Below are 15,455 nucleotides of genomic sequence, written 5' to 3' on the forward strand. Positions count from 1 at the left end.
ATGGACTTCATATTTATGACTTGTTATTATAAATACATATGCGCTATGTTTTTATGTACAAAAGTAAACTGTAACATAACATAATTTATATACATAAATCTGGCGCCTTTCAAACAATTCTTAACAGCTTAAATCACGTTAATACCATAATTGTGCCATAAAATCTTTAAAATATTTCCATTATTTCATTATGAATCTAATCCACGTCAACAAATAAATTTTATAGTATAGTATATTATATTATAACTAAAACAAAATTTCAAACCTGCTTCCATATGTCGGCCTACTCATAAAGATGTTAAATACTTCGATGCATCAATTTAACAAATCATTTCTATAATTAATTATTGTGTTTATTGCAATGGACCAAAAATAGATATTCTCATTTATCTCAGTTTTATTTTTTGCTAACGCTGCCGCCGCCATCAAAAACCATGAAGCACCCAATTTCATCGTTTGTTACATGGCAGGATAACGTGTGCAACATCTAATGTATACAAAATATTTTTATTTTACAAGAATTTGCCATGATTTATAAAATTTGAAATTAATTGTACAGTGTCCGGTCAAAATGTTAAAGACACATTCGTAGTAAATAATCGTAATGAGAATATTCACTAATAACACACATTTCGTTTATATCAACATTTGTTCAATTGTATAATAAAAAAGTCTGACCTCTCCCAGTGCTGCCAATTAAGTCAATTTTCTGTCATTATTATTTTATTAGTTTTGAAGCTTCTCACTAATAATTAGTCTAAATTATTTCGTTGTTATATTCCAATTAAAACACAAAAATAATAATGTTGAATTATACTCATAACAAAGTCAAGTAAAATACCTACAAGGTGTTATTGAAATGTTTAGTCGACCGAAAAATACGTTTCCAATATATTCTACAGACAATAGTGTGAGCATAGTTGTAAGCACATGGCGATATTAATAAAGAAACATGAAATATTAACAATGAGATATTCAATGTTTGCGGGAAAATAACTCATTTGTAGAGAACCTAAAAGGTCACATTAGCGAAGATGTAATAATTTTATTCACAGAAAAAGTACGAAAAGAAATGACAAAATGTGTGCTTATAAGGCTAAAGCTATCAGTCGTGGCCCGATATAACTCAACTTTGCATGTGTTTCCAAAATTTCTAAGTTCAATTTCATATCGAGGAATTTTACGCAGATCTGAAATATTTAGACATATTGGCGTCCAAGGCAAATATTTCAATACCCTCCAAAAAATAACGACTATTTCTGGCAACATGCCCTTGTTAAAGTAATGGATTAGTAAGGATATTTGTAATGAGTTTATTTGTTTGGAAGTGCAGTTTGATACGTTATGTCATTTCAGAGTCTTTGCTACAATAAAGTACACAGTGTGTAATTTTTTGAGTCATGGAAAATTGTCCATGTTCTGATACGAGGGCTGCACGATAACTATCTGGCCTAACAATGAAAATGCGAATATTTATCATCAACAATAGTTTTATTGTTTTCTCAAGTACTCTTCAGCAAGATTTATACACTTCTTCGTGCGCCCAAACCAATTGTTGAAGCATTTTTGCCATTCCGATTGAGTCACCTCCAAAATACGGTTTTTGAACACTCTAATAGCATATTCTGGCGACGACGACGACTTTTTTTCTTGATGTTCCGTGTCAGGGCTGGACGGCGGATAACCCATCAATTCCACGTTTTGTCCACTCAAACAGGCGCTGGTTTGAATCGATAAGTGAGAGCTCGAATTGTCATGATGCAGAACGATTTGTCTTCTATTGTTCGTTTTTATTTCTCAGGTGACTTTAGGCAAACAAATTGTAGTGTACTACTCAGAATTAACCATCCTACATTTCTCAAGCCGTATAGTCGCCACACAATCAGTTTTGCCGAAGAAACAGGCGACCGTTTGCTTCGAAGTGCTTCTTCCAGGAACAACTTTTGTTGGATTTGGATCGCTTTAGATGATCTAATGATGTTGTGTTCATGCAATATCAAATGTTAGTTGGTGGAAGTAATGCCCAAGGATGGATATCTCATGGTATATAGCATGGCGATCTTGCATTATCCGTTCACGCACGACCGTCGCTTTTTAGCGAGTGTCGTCAACATTTGAATTCATTAAACCTGTTTTTCATAGAGCTAGTGGATTGTCCTTTATCTACATACAAATATTTAATTTGTTCGATGCACTCTTGCCGTGATTATCCACGTCGACACCAATGTTCACAAGTAAATTCCATTTTTTTTTTTCGCAAAGTGATTTTTTCAAATCACTGCAAACAACACAACACAAAGTCTTATGACAAACTGTTCCGAGTACGAGAAGGCTAAAAGCTGTCAAACTTTCAAAAAAAAAAATAAAATGGCGTCTGGCATCACGCGGTGTGCAGCCCTCGTAGAAGAACAAAAATAAGAAGACACGTGTCCCCACGTTTTTCCCTTTAACTTGCACCATAACCACATCATCTTCAAGGTCAAAATCTTGAAGATCAAATTGGTCTATAGATATCAAACCGTACAAAATTTAGGTAAACCATCAACTACAAAAATATACCCTAGATCTGAATAAGCTACTTTCTGCAACATACGAACTCTGAAAAAACGGTTTTCAAAGACCAAAATTGCAATATAAATGCGGTTTTTATCCGATCAAAATTCATGAAAACAACCATCTCCAATAACGCAGCAAGGATTTCGGTGATCAACTTTCTGGAACTTATAAACTGCATTTGAACGGTTCTTGGAGGTGCAAATAGCAAAAAACGTTACAAAATGTTAGTTTTTTTATACTGGTGCATAGGTACCAAACCATTCAAAATTCAAAAATACAAACAACTCCTAAGTTCTCAGGTCGGAAATTGAAATCTTTCCAAAGGTGAGTAATAACCCAACGCCTTAAATCAAGACTTTCACCATTATCATGAGTGGACGTGATATCAGATGTTTAGGGGACGTAAAAGACTCGTTTCATCGATCCTGATATCATAGGCACTCGGATAATAACTCCGAGATTCTCCCCGCAGACCCACTAAATGTCCGCCGCTTTCCCGAAGGCAAGGCTTAATCCCTCTATTTACAGAGACTCAAATTCACTATTCTCACCAACAGTTATTTTAGTCAACACAAACAATTGTTTTTGTCAAATCTAACAATAGTTTTCGTCAAGTGGACAACATTATTCTCTCTTCCTCGACAATTTTATTCTCACCTCCAGGTATTCGATGCCATGTGAAAAAAACAATGTTGGTGAATTTAGTTTAAAGGACAGGACGATTTTATCTTTGTCATTTATGTATGTATGTATGTATGTTCACCAACAATGAGACTCGCGTTTCCATTTATTTCTTCTTCTTATGGTTTTGATTGGATGATATTATGCATCGTTGCTGCTTTCTTCTTTCGTTTGCTGTCATAGAATTTATACCTGCACAATTTGGGTGCTTGGGTAATGGAGTAGTTACTATTTCTCCATTACCTTCGCTGTCAGTTAAATCAGCAAAACTCAGCCATGTGTTGTGTATATCAATACTCGTAATATTATGTGTGACATTTATACCAAATTAATGTGGAAAGTGTATATAAGAATTATATACAACCAAAATTTCAGTAACAGGTTTTCTGTACTGACAATACTTTTTGCAATAATTTTAAACCATGTATGCGAATACAATTTGTTTTGTAAAGATAGTTGTTTTTGTTTTTTATGGTTAGGAGAAAGTTGGTATTTATACCCTACACCACAGGTCGCAATTTTGATCGGATCGTCACGAAATTTTGGATGTTGATGGGGGCCCCGGAGGGGCAGAAGCCTATTGATTTTGGTGATAGTCGGATAATATTTAGGGGTCGGAATGGGCAAAAAACTTATGTGGATAAAAAAACAACGTTTTTTTTTTCAAAGCGAATATCTCAGCTTCTCTACGGGGTATTCCAAAAGCAAAACCGATAAAAGTAGAAAATATCGCCTTTCTAATGATGTAAAGTAGGTTCTCGTAGGTGATCAAACAACGAATATATCGCAATGACCGCTAATAGAACCCAACTTTTTATTTTTGCGATTTTACTAATAATGACGAATATCACAGCTTCGGTTGGGGATCTTCCAAAAACAAAGTCCGACTATGAAAGTAGAAAATCCCATCTTTAGAGTGATGCAAAGTAGGTTGGCGTAGGTGGCCAAATAACGGAGATATCGCAATAGTCGGTAATACATCCCATTTTTCCACTTTTTTGGAAATCACGCTACAGGTCGCAATTTTAATTGGATCGTCACGAAATTTTGGGTGTTATTGGGTCCCACAGAGGAAAAAACCTTTTGATTTTTGATAATGGTCGGATATTATTCAGGGGTCGGAATGTGAAAAAAATATTTGGAAAAAAGACCAACGTTTTATTTCAAAGTTAATATCTCCCTTCTGTAGGAGGTATATCGAAAGCAAAACCTGGCAAGGAAAGTAGAAAATATCACCTTTACAACGATGTGAAGTAGGTTGTCATAGGTGGTCAAACAACAGAGATATCGCAATAGTCAGTCGGTAATGCATCCCTTTTTCCATTTTTGCGCAACTACGAAATTTTGATCGGATCCTCATGAAACAGAGAAAGAAGCCTATTGATGGTTGGCATACATCCCACTTTTCCATTTTTTATTTGGGTTGTACTGTCAATGCACTTAAATGCGTTTCAAAAAAATTTACCTGTGTTAATGAAGACATTCAAAAGCTTATGAACAGGGGTAGTGGTGTAGGGTATCACATAGTCGGCTTCGACCCGACTATAGCCTTGGCTCACTTGTTTTAAATTCGCAATTGTAATGCTTGAACAAATACAAGTTGTGACAAAAACAGATATTGATGCTCTAACAAAAGAGAAAAATATTTCAGACACTTTTCTGTTTAAATTACATATAACATATGTATTGTAGAGTATAATTCAGGAGATATATGAGTCATCTACCAATTTTTAATCAGCGGCAATTCAGTTGAAAGTTTCGTTCATTATTACCACTCATTTGAAATATGAACATTTAACTGTATTAGAAAAATAATTGATGTTACATTTATTCTTAGAAAAAGGATAAATCTGTGACGACAGGTGTTACTGGATTGACCAGGCACAAAGTGAGTAGACTTTGTTATAGCCACGTTATTATTTTGATAATGTAAATAATACCGCATGAAGACATGTACTCTGATGATTATTACAACAGAGAGAATATGTTATGTATAAAATACGTTCAAAACTGGCATTGAATTGTACAAATGTTTAAATACACACAGAGGAAAATTGTTTTTATATAGTTTCGAGAAAAATATTTGTTAAAATAAGAACGTTTCGGGAGGTCATAACACGTTTCGTAGTTGGTCATATAAAGCATAAAAGTGTATCTAGTGTCTGAAAATCTGCGGTAAAAGTTTGATGCGCAAAAAACCGTTCAAAGCATAAAAATTAACTGCCCACTTTAAAAAACTTGTTGTTTTTAAAATTTGAAAGCAGCAAATCTGTGATTAAGCTGGGTCTTACTTTAAAAATAAAATATAAAAATATGTATTTTTGCTATCAAAATTATTCATTTTTAATTGTCAAATAAATTATTACAAAGAGTGAAGAAATTTCAGTGCTTTAGTATGATAAATATATAATTGCAAACTTTGATTTCCTTGCGTTTTAATATTGTAAATGCTCCTACACGTACACGCAAAAAAAACGGCCTCTCTAACATATGTCCCAACCATATTTTGCAACAAACATATATATGTTTGCAACAGTCCCAAACATAATATATGTTTGGGTCTGCAAACAAATATATGTTTGGGTGGAAACAAATATATGTTTGGGTGCAAACATATATATGTTTGGGTGCAAAGATATTTATGTTTGGGTGCAAAGATATATATTTTTCGGTGGAAACAATTTTATGTTTGGGTGCAAACATTTTATATGTTTGGGTGCAAAAAAATACAAACCCAAAAGGCACATAAAAAACAAACACATGCACCAGTGGGCGCTTTCTGAGAGCAAGGGAGCGTAAAATTCAATGTAAAACACTTTGAATTGTGTGCTCACTTGCTCTCAGTAAGAACTCACTGGCTACCCAGTGGGAAAATGGAAGCAATGGTAAACGAGGAGGTAATGCATAAACACTATGATTTATTGATTCCAGAATACATTATTGTTAACACGGTGCATGTCCTAGGAAAATAATGCATTCCTTTTGTTTGCCTCAGTGATTCATAATATAATGCATTCAATATAATACATTTTTGGACACTATTTCAAGAATACATTATATAATTGATTATTTATTTAATTTATTCCCCCATAATATATTAAAAATATGTATTATTTAAAAATATAAATTTTAATTAAATTTTTTATTATTTTATATTTTATTATTTTTTTATTAGTAATAAACATAGTTTTATAAATATATGCACGTATTCCCAGAATACAAAAACAAAATCGAGTGTATTTCAACTGTCAATTCCTTTGCGTATACGTCAAATGAAAACTCATCCGAAATCCATTGGCTTTCATTTGACGTTTGAGCAATGGAATTGACAATTGAAATCGAGCAGATTTCTTAAATGTAAACCTACTATTAAACTGTCTTAATTTAGTCAGATGGAATGCCTTTTTAATATCTTTTTGTATTCTTTCTCGTCATATCGTTCGCACGTTGACACTTCTGTAATAAATAATTTATATTAATATTTATTTATAAAAGTATTTAATTTGCAAATGTTGAACAATTTTACTTACTTGTTTTCATTTGATGTATGCACTTGCAAAACGTTTCTGTTTTATTTGATATTAAACGCCTCCAATGTCGATTTGAATACATTTAAAAAACGTACATCTTCACCGTCAGACGAATGAAACAAAACTAAACAAATTTACAAACTTAAACAATGACGCGACATGAAGTCGTCCGAAAATAACGGGACACAGAATCAGGAAAAAACAAACTATGAAACTACACATTCCATCATATACAGATTTTGGAATATAGACGGTAATCAATTTGTAAATTTCGCCAAAAGAAATTACCATTTCGCTTCAATTGGGATGAATAATATAATGCATCCTATAACAACAGTGTTATAATTAATTTTTGCTCAAATTGCATTCTTTTCTCGATTATTTTTGACAAATTCTATAATGTAAATCATATAATGCTATAAGTTATTTATTCTCAATGTAATATATTCTCCATTTTCCCACTGGGTATCTATACAAACAAATGTTGAGGTTCCCAGTGGGAAAATGGAGAATATATTACATTGAGAATAAATAACTTATAGCATTATATGATTTACATTATAGAATTTGTCAAAAATAATCGAGAAAAGAATGCAATTTGAGCAAAAATTAATTATAACACTGTTGTTATAGGATGCATTATATTATTCATCCCAATTGAAGCGAAATGGTAATTTCTTTTGGCGAAATTTACAAATTGATTACCGTCTATATTCCAAAATCTGTATATGATGGAATGTGTAGTTTCATAGTTTGTTTTTTCCTGATTCTGTGTCCCGTTATTTTCGGACGACTTCATGTCGCGTCATTGTTTAAGTTTGTAAATTTGTTTAGTTTTGTTTCATTCGTCTGACGGTGAAGATGTACGTTTTTTAAATGTATTCAAATCGACATTGGAGGCGTTTAATATCAAATAAAACAGAAACGTTTTGCAAGTGCATACATCAAATGAAAACAAGTAAGTAAAATTGTTCAACATTTGCAAATTAAATACTTTTATAAATAAATATTAATATAAATTATTTATTACAGAAGTGTCAACGTGCGAACGATATGACGAGAAAGAATACAAAAAGATATTAAAAAGGCATTCCATCTGACTAAATTAAGACAGTTTAATAGTAGGTTTACATTTAAGAAATCTGCTCGATTTCAATTGTCAATTCCATTGCTCAAACGTCAAATGAAAGCCAATGGATTTCGGATGAGTTTTCATTTGACGTATACGCAAAGGAATTGACAGTTGAAATACACTCGATTTTGTTTTTGTATTCTGGGAATACGTGCATATATTTATAAAACTATGTTTATTACTAATAAAAAAATAATAAAATATAAAATAATAAAAAATTTAATTAAAATTTATATTTTTAAATAATACATATTTTTAATATATTATGGGGGAATAAATTAAATAAATAATCAATTATATAATGTATTCTTGAAATAGTGTCCAAAAATGTATTATATTGAATGCATTATATTATGAATCACTGAGGCAAACAAAAGGAATGCATTATTTTCCTAGGACATGCACCGTGTTAACAGTAATGTATTCTGGAATCAATAAATCATAGTGTTTATGCATTACCTCCTCGTTTACCATTGCTTCCATTTTCCCACTGGGTTGTTTATTGAAAGCATTGATGTCCAAAATAAATGAGAGAGAATTGTTGGGAGAGTAATGTCCCTTTGTTATTCTCTGTTGTTACGACAACGTGCAGGCGTGTACATCAACGATTGAAAGGCAAAAGAACAACAAACACATAGGTACATACAAAATTCCAAAGAAATACATAACACACTTTAATAAAAGAAAAACTGATTGAAATAATTTGTAAATAGTCACACTTTTAAAATGGAAAAATACATAGAAACGTTGTTGAACGCTTCTCCTTAGTTGTGAAATAAAACAAATTGCCCTCATAGTTGAAATCATCAGCGGGGAATCGGCATCTAGAATCAAATGATTATGTAATGTAAGAAATAAATATGGATATACCATATTTCAAATATACATATGTATGTAATTACTAATATTAAATGCGATTTCTTCTTTGTCCAATAAAATAATTCCATTCAACTTTTCGATTCAATTATAAAATGTATTGGGCATTTAATTTACTAAAAACACAATTTCTTTAAGAAAACACAAAACACTGATTTATTCACTCACTTTACCGTCTTGACGCTACGCTGGCAACTAAAACACTGAAGAAAGAAAAAAATATAATTCATATCATTTCTTCTTTTCTTCTTCTCCTGCTAAGTTGGTTAACAACAACAAAACAAGAAACACACGAGTTTGACGCATACATGCCACCAAAGCCCCTTCTTCGCTTCTACGTCTTCTGTTATACAATACACACAACTCTTCATTATAAAACAGCATACTCTCGTTGACAAACATCCCCTCTCCACCCATGAAAAAAATGTTCTAACATAAAAAATACGTTTTACCCAAACATATCAAATTGAGATATGTTACAAAAAGTTGCAAACATATATTTGTTTGCAACCGGTCCCAAACATATTTCTAACATAAATTTTTCTGTTTGTAGAAACAAGAACGGAAGCCACACGAATTGAACAAAATATAAAGCATAGAAAAAATTTGACCGACGCATAATTGCATTATTTTCAATAAAAAATCATATTCTAGATAACCACCATGCTATGTTTGCAATGTAATAAAGCTTTTTTAAACAACCACATTGTATGGTTAGATTAACAAACCTATTGTGTTAAAGTATTATGTTCATTGTTATGGTTGAACCCGTGATTATAAAAATCATAGTTTTTCTCTGGGTGTAATGATTTCTGAGACTTCATTAATTCCAAATTTGTTGGTAAACATACAAATACTCGTGTGCAGAGTTCTCGTCTTATTGTATGTATGTATTTCATAATTCGTCTTTAAAGCTTAATTTTTGCATGAGTTTGTAATCAACACCAATCGGCAATGAAAATACATGCAATATCAAATTGGGTTTGCTGTTACAGATTTCATTCAGATATTATGAGCTAATATATGCATGTTCGTCCGTCCGTTCGCAACGTACAGCTGACAATTGGGGAATATCTTTTCTTTGGGCATAGGAAGAACGCTATTGCTTTTGGTAAAAATCAGACGATTTCACGTATTAGCTGAACCAAACACTATATAAGTCCGTTTTCGATGAAATTTGGAACGTGTGACGGAATATAAATGTGTCAAATTATATCGAAATCGGTTCAGATTTAGACCAAACTCCCATATAAATTTTCGGCCAATAACACGTATTTGGTGCGCCAAACACGCTACATACGTCCGATTTCGATGAAATTTGGAACGTGTGACGGAATATAAATGTATCAAATTATATCGAAATCGGTTCAGATTTAGACAAAACTCCCATATATATTTTCGGCCAATAACACGTATTTGGTGCACCAAACACGCTACATACGTCCGATTTCGATGAAATTTGGAACGTGTGACGGAATATAAATGTGTCAAATTATATCGAAATCGGTTCAGATTTAGATAAAACTCCCATATATATTTTCGGCCAATAACACGTATTTGGTGCACCAAGCACGCTCTATATATGTATGTCCGATTTAGATTAAACTTGTATGAATACATTTGATCTAGAATTAAATGTGCTAAATTATATCCAAATCGGTTCACAATGCCAAAATCCATGCCTTTTTTAGAAGTAAATGTGACATTGAATATTCAAGGGGCGCCAAAGTCTTGCATCATCTACTCCAAGAGACTCTGGAATTTGCGACAAGACTCTTATCTTACAAATGTTTAGATGAAACATTAGGAATCAAACGAAATCTTGACAAAATGGGGTTGTAATCTTTACATTATTACAAAGTAATATTTACAAAAGCTTGCTTGGAAATAAATCCTCCGCACTAGAAAACTTTTTGGCCTAGGCAACACGCCGTGTTGCCGGGCCTCGTTTGACATTTTTTGAAAAGTTTGACAGTTTAAGCCTAAGCTTACTCAAAACAGTTTTACATACGACCATGTGTTGGGTTGTTTACAGTGGCTTGATTGAGACACCTCAAAAACATGGGCTGTACGGCGCCTGACCCATCAATTCCACGTTTTGACCGGTCAAACAGGCGCTGGTTTGAATCGATATGTGAGAACTCGCATTGTCATGATGCAGAACGATTCGTCTTCTCTTGTTCGTTTTTCGATTTTCTCAGGAGACTTCAGACAAACAAATTGTAGTGTAACACTCAGAATTAACCTCCTACATTTCCCAAGCCGTATAGTCGCCACACGGTCAGTTTTGCCGAAGAAACAGGCGGCCTTTTTATACCCTACACCACACAGTGGTAAGGGGTATTATGTGTTTGTGCATTTGTATGTAACATACAAAAGGAAACGAAATAGACCCACAGTTCCTTTTGGGGATATACATATAATCACTTTCTGAGTCGATTTATGCGTGTCCGTCCGTCTGTCCGTCTGTCCATGTATTTTTGTTCGCAACATACAGGTCGCATTTGTTGTCCGATTCAGCTGAAAATTGGGGACTACAACTTTTTTAGCCATAGGAAGAACGCTATTGCTTTTGGTGAAAATCGGTTCAGAATTGGATATAGCTCCCATATATATTTTCGCCCGATTTCACGTATTTGCTGCACCAAACACGCTATATACGTCCAATTTTGATGAAACTTTGAATGTGTGACTGAATTTTGTCTACAAATAAGTGTGCAAAATTATATTGAAATCGGTCCGGATTTGGATATAGCTCCCATATATATTTTCGGCCGATTTCATGTATTTCCTGTACCACACACGCTATATATGTCCGATTTCGATGAAATTTGGAATGTGTGACTGAATTCAGTCTACAAATAAATGTGCCAAATTATATCGAAATCGGTTCAGATTTGGATATATCACCCATATATATTTTCGGCCGATTTCGTGTATTTTCTGCTCCAAATACGAGATATAAGTCCGATTTCAATGATATTTGGAATGTGTGACTGAATTCGGTCTGGAAATAAATGTGCCAAATTATATCAAAATCGGTTAAGATCTGGATATAGCTCCGATTTATATTTTACATATTCACAGTGGTGTAGGGTATCATATAGTCGGCCTCGCCCGACTTTGATCCTTTCCTTACTGGTTATTTATTGTTGTCTTATTAGGATGAAGGTCATTATTTATGTAAGTTTTTAATTAATTGAATTAATCGAGCTAACATTACCTAAGGAGTTTCTGCATTGAAAAAGTAAATTCTAGCGTAGTCCTACGATGCTACGATCGTTTCGCTGGTGGTTTAATTCAGTTCATCAGGCATATCGGATGTGAATGGTTAGAAGACAAAAGCTGGGTTTAATAACTTCTATTTGTGCAAACATTTTTGCAAATTTACAGATATGAAGTATTTTTGAAGCCTTTTTCCTACCAAGTCAACAAATCGAAGTGGGCTTTCCTTCATAATTTGTAATGCCATTACTTATGAAAGTGTTAAATTAACTGAATCAATCGAGCTAACATGACCTAAGGAGTTTCTGTATTCGAAGGTCTTCTTCCATGAACAACTTTCGTTGCATTTGGCTTGCTTTCGAAGACCCAAACGGTCGATTGTTGTTTTATTTCGGGTTCATACGCATAGATACAATATACGTCGTCTGTTAGTCGCTGGAAAAAAATCCCAAGGATGCCTCAATCTTACGGTATATAAAATGGCGATCTTGCATTGTTTTGGCACAACGTCCGTTTTTCGACGACCCTCACGACCTTCGTTTTTTGTCGAATATCGGCCACGATTAAATTCATTAAACCAGTTTTTGATAGAGCCCTTTATCGACATACAAAGATTTAATTTGATCGCTGCACTCTTGCCGTGATTATCCACGTCGAAAGTTATGTAAAATGAATGGACGAAAATGTTCACAAGTAAATTCCATTTTTTGGCAAAGTGATTTTCTTACGTCACTGTAAGCAACACAACACATAGTCGTATGACAAACTGTCTTGAGGACTGTCAAACTTACAAAAAAAAATCAAATTCAATTTCAAAATTTCAGATATTTTTCATGCAGCCGTCGTATAAAAGCCAGGGTGGGTTAAAACTTTAGTATCTCCCTAAAAGAAATGCTTACCAGTGAAAATCTTATGCACAGGGGTATTGGTGTAGGGTATCACCTAGTCGGCCCCGCCCCGACTATAACCTTTGCTCACTTGTTTTCAATAGCGTTTTTTGTAGGGCTAGTTTCTAAGTGAGTTTTTCATAAGTGAATGTGGCATTGGATGTTGAAATGGCACCAAAGATTCGCATCAACAACCCAGGGCTCCAAGAGACTCTGGAATTTACGATAAGACTCTGCTCTTAAAAGTGTTTAGATGAAACATTAAAAATCAAACGGAATCTTAAAAAATGGGGTTTGTGGTTTTTACATTATTTTAAACTAATATTTACAAATGCTTTCCTAAAAATGACTCCTCATTCCCCATAGTTATCAGGAGAAAATATTTGTGGACCCTGAGTTTATATTAATAAGAAAAGTTTTAAAATTAGGTACCCTGTTATATTAGCCTTTACTATTGTACAAATTCCTTAACATACTCGTACATAGAACTACATATGAGGGTTGATGATGTCTAAGTGTTTATCCGTACTGTGTTTCCTAAATATTACTCACAACTAAACAAAATTCGGCATATAAAAACACTTTTATTTTCTCAAATTTATTATAGGTATGTTTGTTTTCTTTTCGGTTGTTGAACCGATAAAACTCTATCCGATAACAAACTATCCGCAACTTGTATATTTTGATCGCACTATTAATTAGTCATTAATCTTGTTTTTGTTAGGTCATTTAGCTCGATGACGAGATGTTTGCGTTATCTTCTGGATACTCATAAACTAAAACTACGTTCACAATGTCGTTGTCACGATAGTGGCTCTATCTTCATCTATTTGACAATAAGAAGTATAATACGATGCAATTTCAATGTCTCAATATTTTTCCCCAAGTCCGTATTTTGTTTTTATTACATGAAAATTTTAATAATATTGCCACAGACGCATGTCTGTATATGAGGAGAGAGTACTTTACACTTCTCATTCATATATTATGTATAAATACTTAAACATGTCGATTTGATAATTAATGATGATTGCGGCTACTAAATTATGTTTTCATTTTCATTTGCGTTCAATGTTTTTTATTTATTTTTTTTTATTGATTTAAATATAACCATTTGAGTGTTCTTCTGTGTTTTGTATCTTTTCAGAATGGGGCTGATGACGTTAAAAGGCATCGATGGTTTAAAGAATTGAATTGGGATGACGTCTACAACAAAAAGCTTAAGGTATGATATTTGAATACTATGTGAAGAACAAGAACAATGTTTTGCTTTTCGTTTTTTACTTGAGTTTGAAAAAGTTTTTTTTTTCATTTGCCAAACAAGAACAAATTTAGTACACACCCACTTATGGAAAAACATTTGATTTATAAAAAAAAACATTAGATTGTTTATTAAAAAAGACATACGCACGTGCAAGTATATTGAATTATATTATAGGAAGCAATTAATAGATTTCAAGTGGCTACTTTCATAATGTTATATAAACAGACGATGGAAAATAATGGTGTTTGACAAAAATTTTCATTATGATAAAAAAAAATGAATCAGTAAGACGGCAGTGACACAAAAATAACAAATGTACCATAACGTAAATTGTTTTTTGAAGACGACTTCTGTGCAATATTATAATTTTTGCATGTGCGGCTAAAAGTATTTAGTGTTTTTTTTTTCTAAAAAATATAATTTGTCAAAGGCATTGGATGCTGAAGTAGAACATAGATAAAGACACTTGAAACAATTACTGATTTCTGCGTCTTATATTGTCATTAACCAATATTAGGGTTATTTATTTATTTTTTTTTTTTAATTTCAAAAAAGAGCCACCTCATAGTTGTGTAGAGCATGGCAAAATATAAAACTGCATTTCCAATTTTCCCCTACTGGTAAAAAAGTTTTCCACCAATTTTTTTATGTTTTACCCTTACAACAGAAAATCGTTCCTTAATATATTCTTATTTAAATTGAAAATATTCTTCAATATCTGACCATTCTCCATAAATCTAAAACATAATTTTAGCTAAATCGGCAACAGTTATCAAATGCTCGTTTTGACATTTTCCCCACAGGTGGTACTTGTGACCCTAATTAAATCCACATAATGTCTGCATCAGAAACTCCATGTGGTATTGATTATAACGATTTTCTGAGAGGCCTTTACTTCCTGACTTAAGGACACGACAGATCTCAAATGGGTTTTTGATTGTAACAAATTAAGAAATATGGAGTAAATGCAGTATATATTAGGGTGATGACTTTTTTAAGAGGTTATGGCCACTTACAAATTTAAAAATCTGAATTTTTATTGGATCATTTTGAAGTACAGATGGAATAAAATATATATATTACAAAAATTTTCAAGTCCATCGCACAAAAAATGGTTGAGATATAAGCGTTAGAAAGGAACAACTCATTGTGATAACTTTTTTATTTATTTATTATTAATTTATGTAAATGTTTATTATAATAAAAAATTATAATAAAATTATAATTGCAAAGCACTAGCAACAAAGGCTATCGGCTATCAGTTATGACTTTTTTAAGTGGTTATGGCATCTTATTGGCTCATT

General features: G+C 32.8%; 1 protein-coding gene across 17 annotated transcripts in view; it reads left to right on the forward strand.

Moving 5' to 3' along the window:
• The window catches only part of Pka-C3 (Protein kinase, cAMP-dependent, catalytic subunit 3), an 89,072-nt gene that overhangs the window by 60,905 nt on the left and 12,712 nt on the right, over positions 1-15,455 (forward strand). For 13 of the 17 annotated variants that reach the window (XM_073979794.1, XM_073979795.1, XM_073979785.1 and 10 more), the window contains one exon: positions 14,035-14,112. In XM_073979794.1, coding sequence (XP_073835895.1) covers positions 14,035-14,112 — 78 coding nt within the window. Of the gene's footprint in view, positions 1-5,074; positions 5,186-14,034; positions 14,113-15,455 lie in introns of those variants that run through there. The other 4 variants (XM_073979803.1, XM_073979802.1, XM_073979801.1 and 1 more) reach the window with 1 other exon arrangement.

The sequence above is a fragment of the Musca autumnalis genome, unplaced genomic scaffold (assembly GCF_047663935.1).
Source record: "Musca autumnalis isolate F117 unplaced genomic scaffold, ASM4766393v1 scaffold_4, whole genome shotgun sequence".
NCBI lineage: Eukaryota > Metazoa > Arthropoda > Insecta > Diptera > Muscidae > Musca > Musca autumnalis.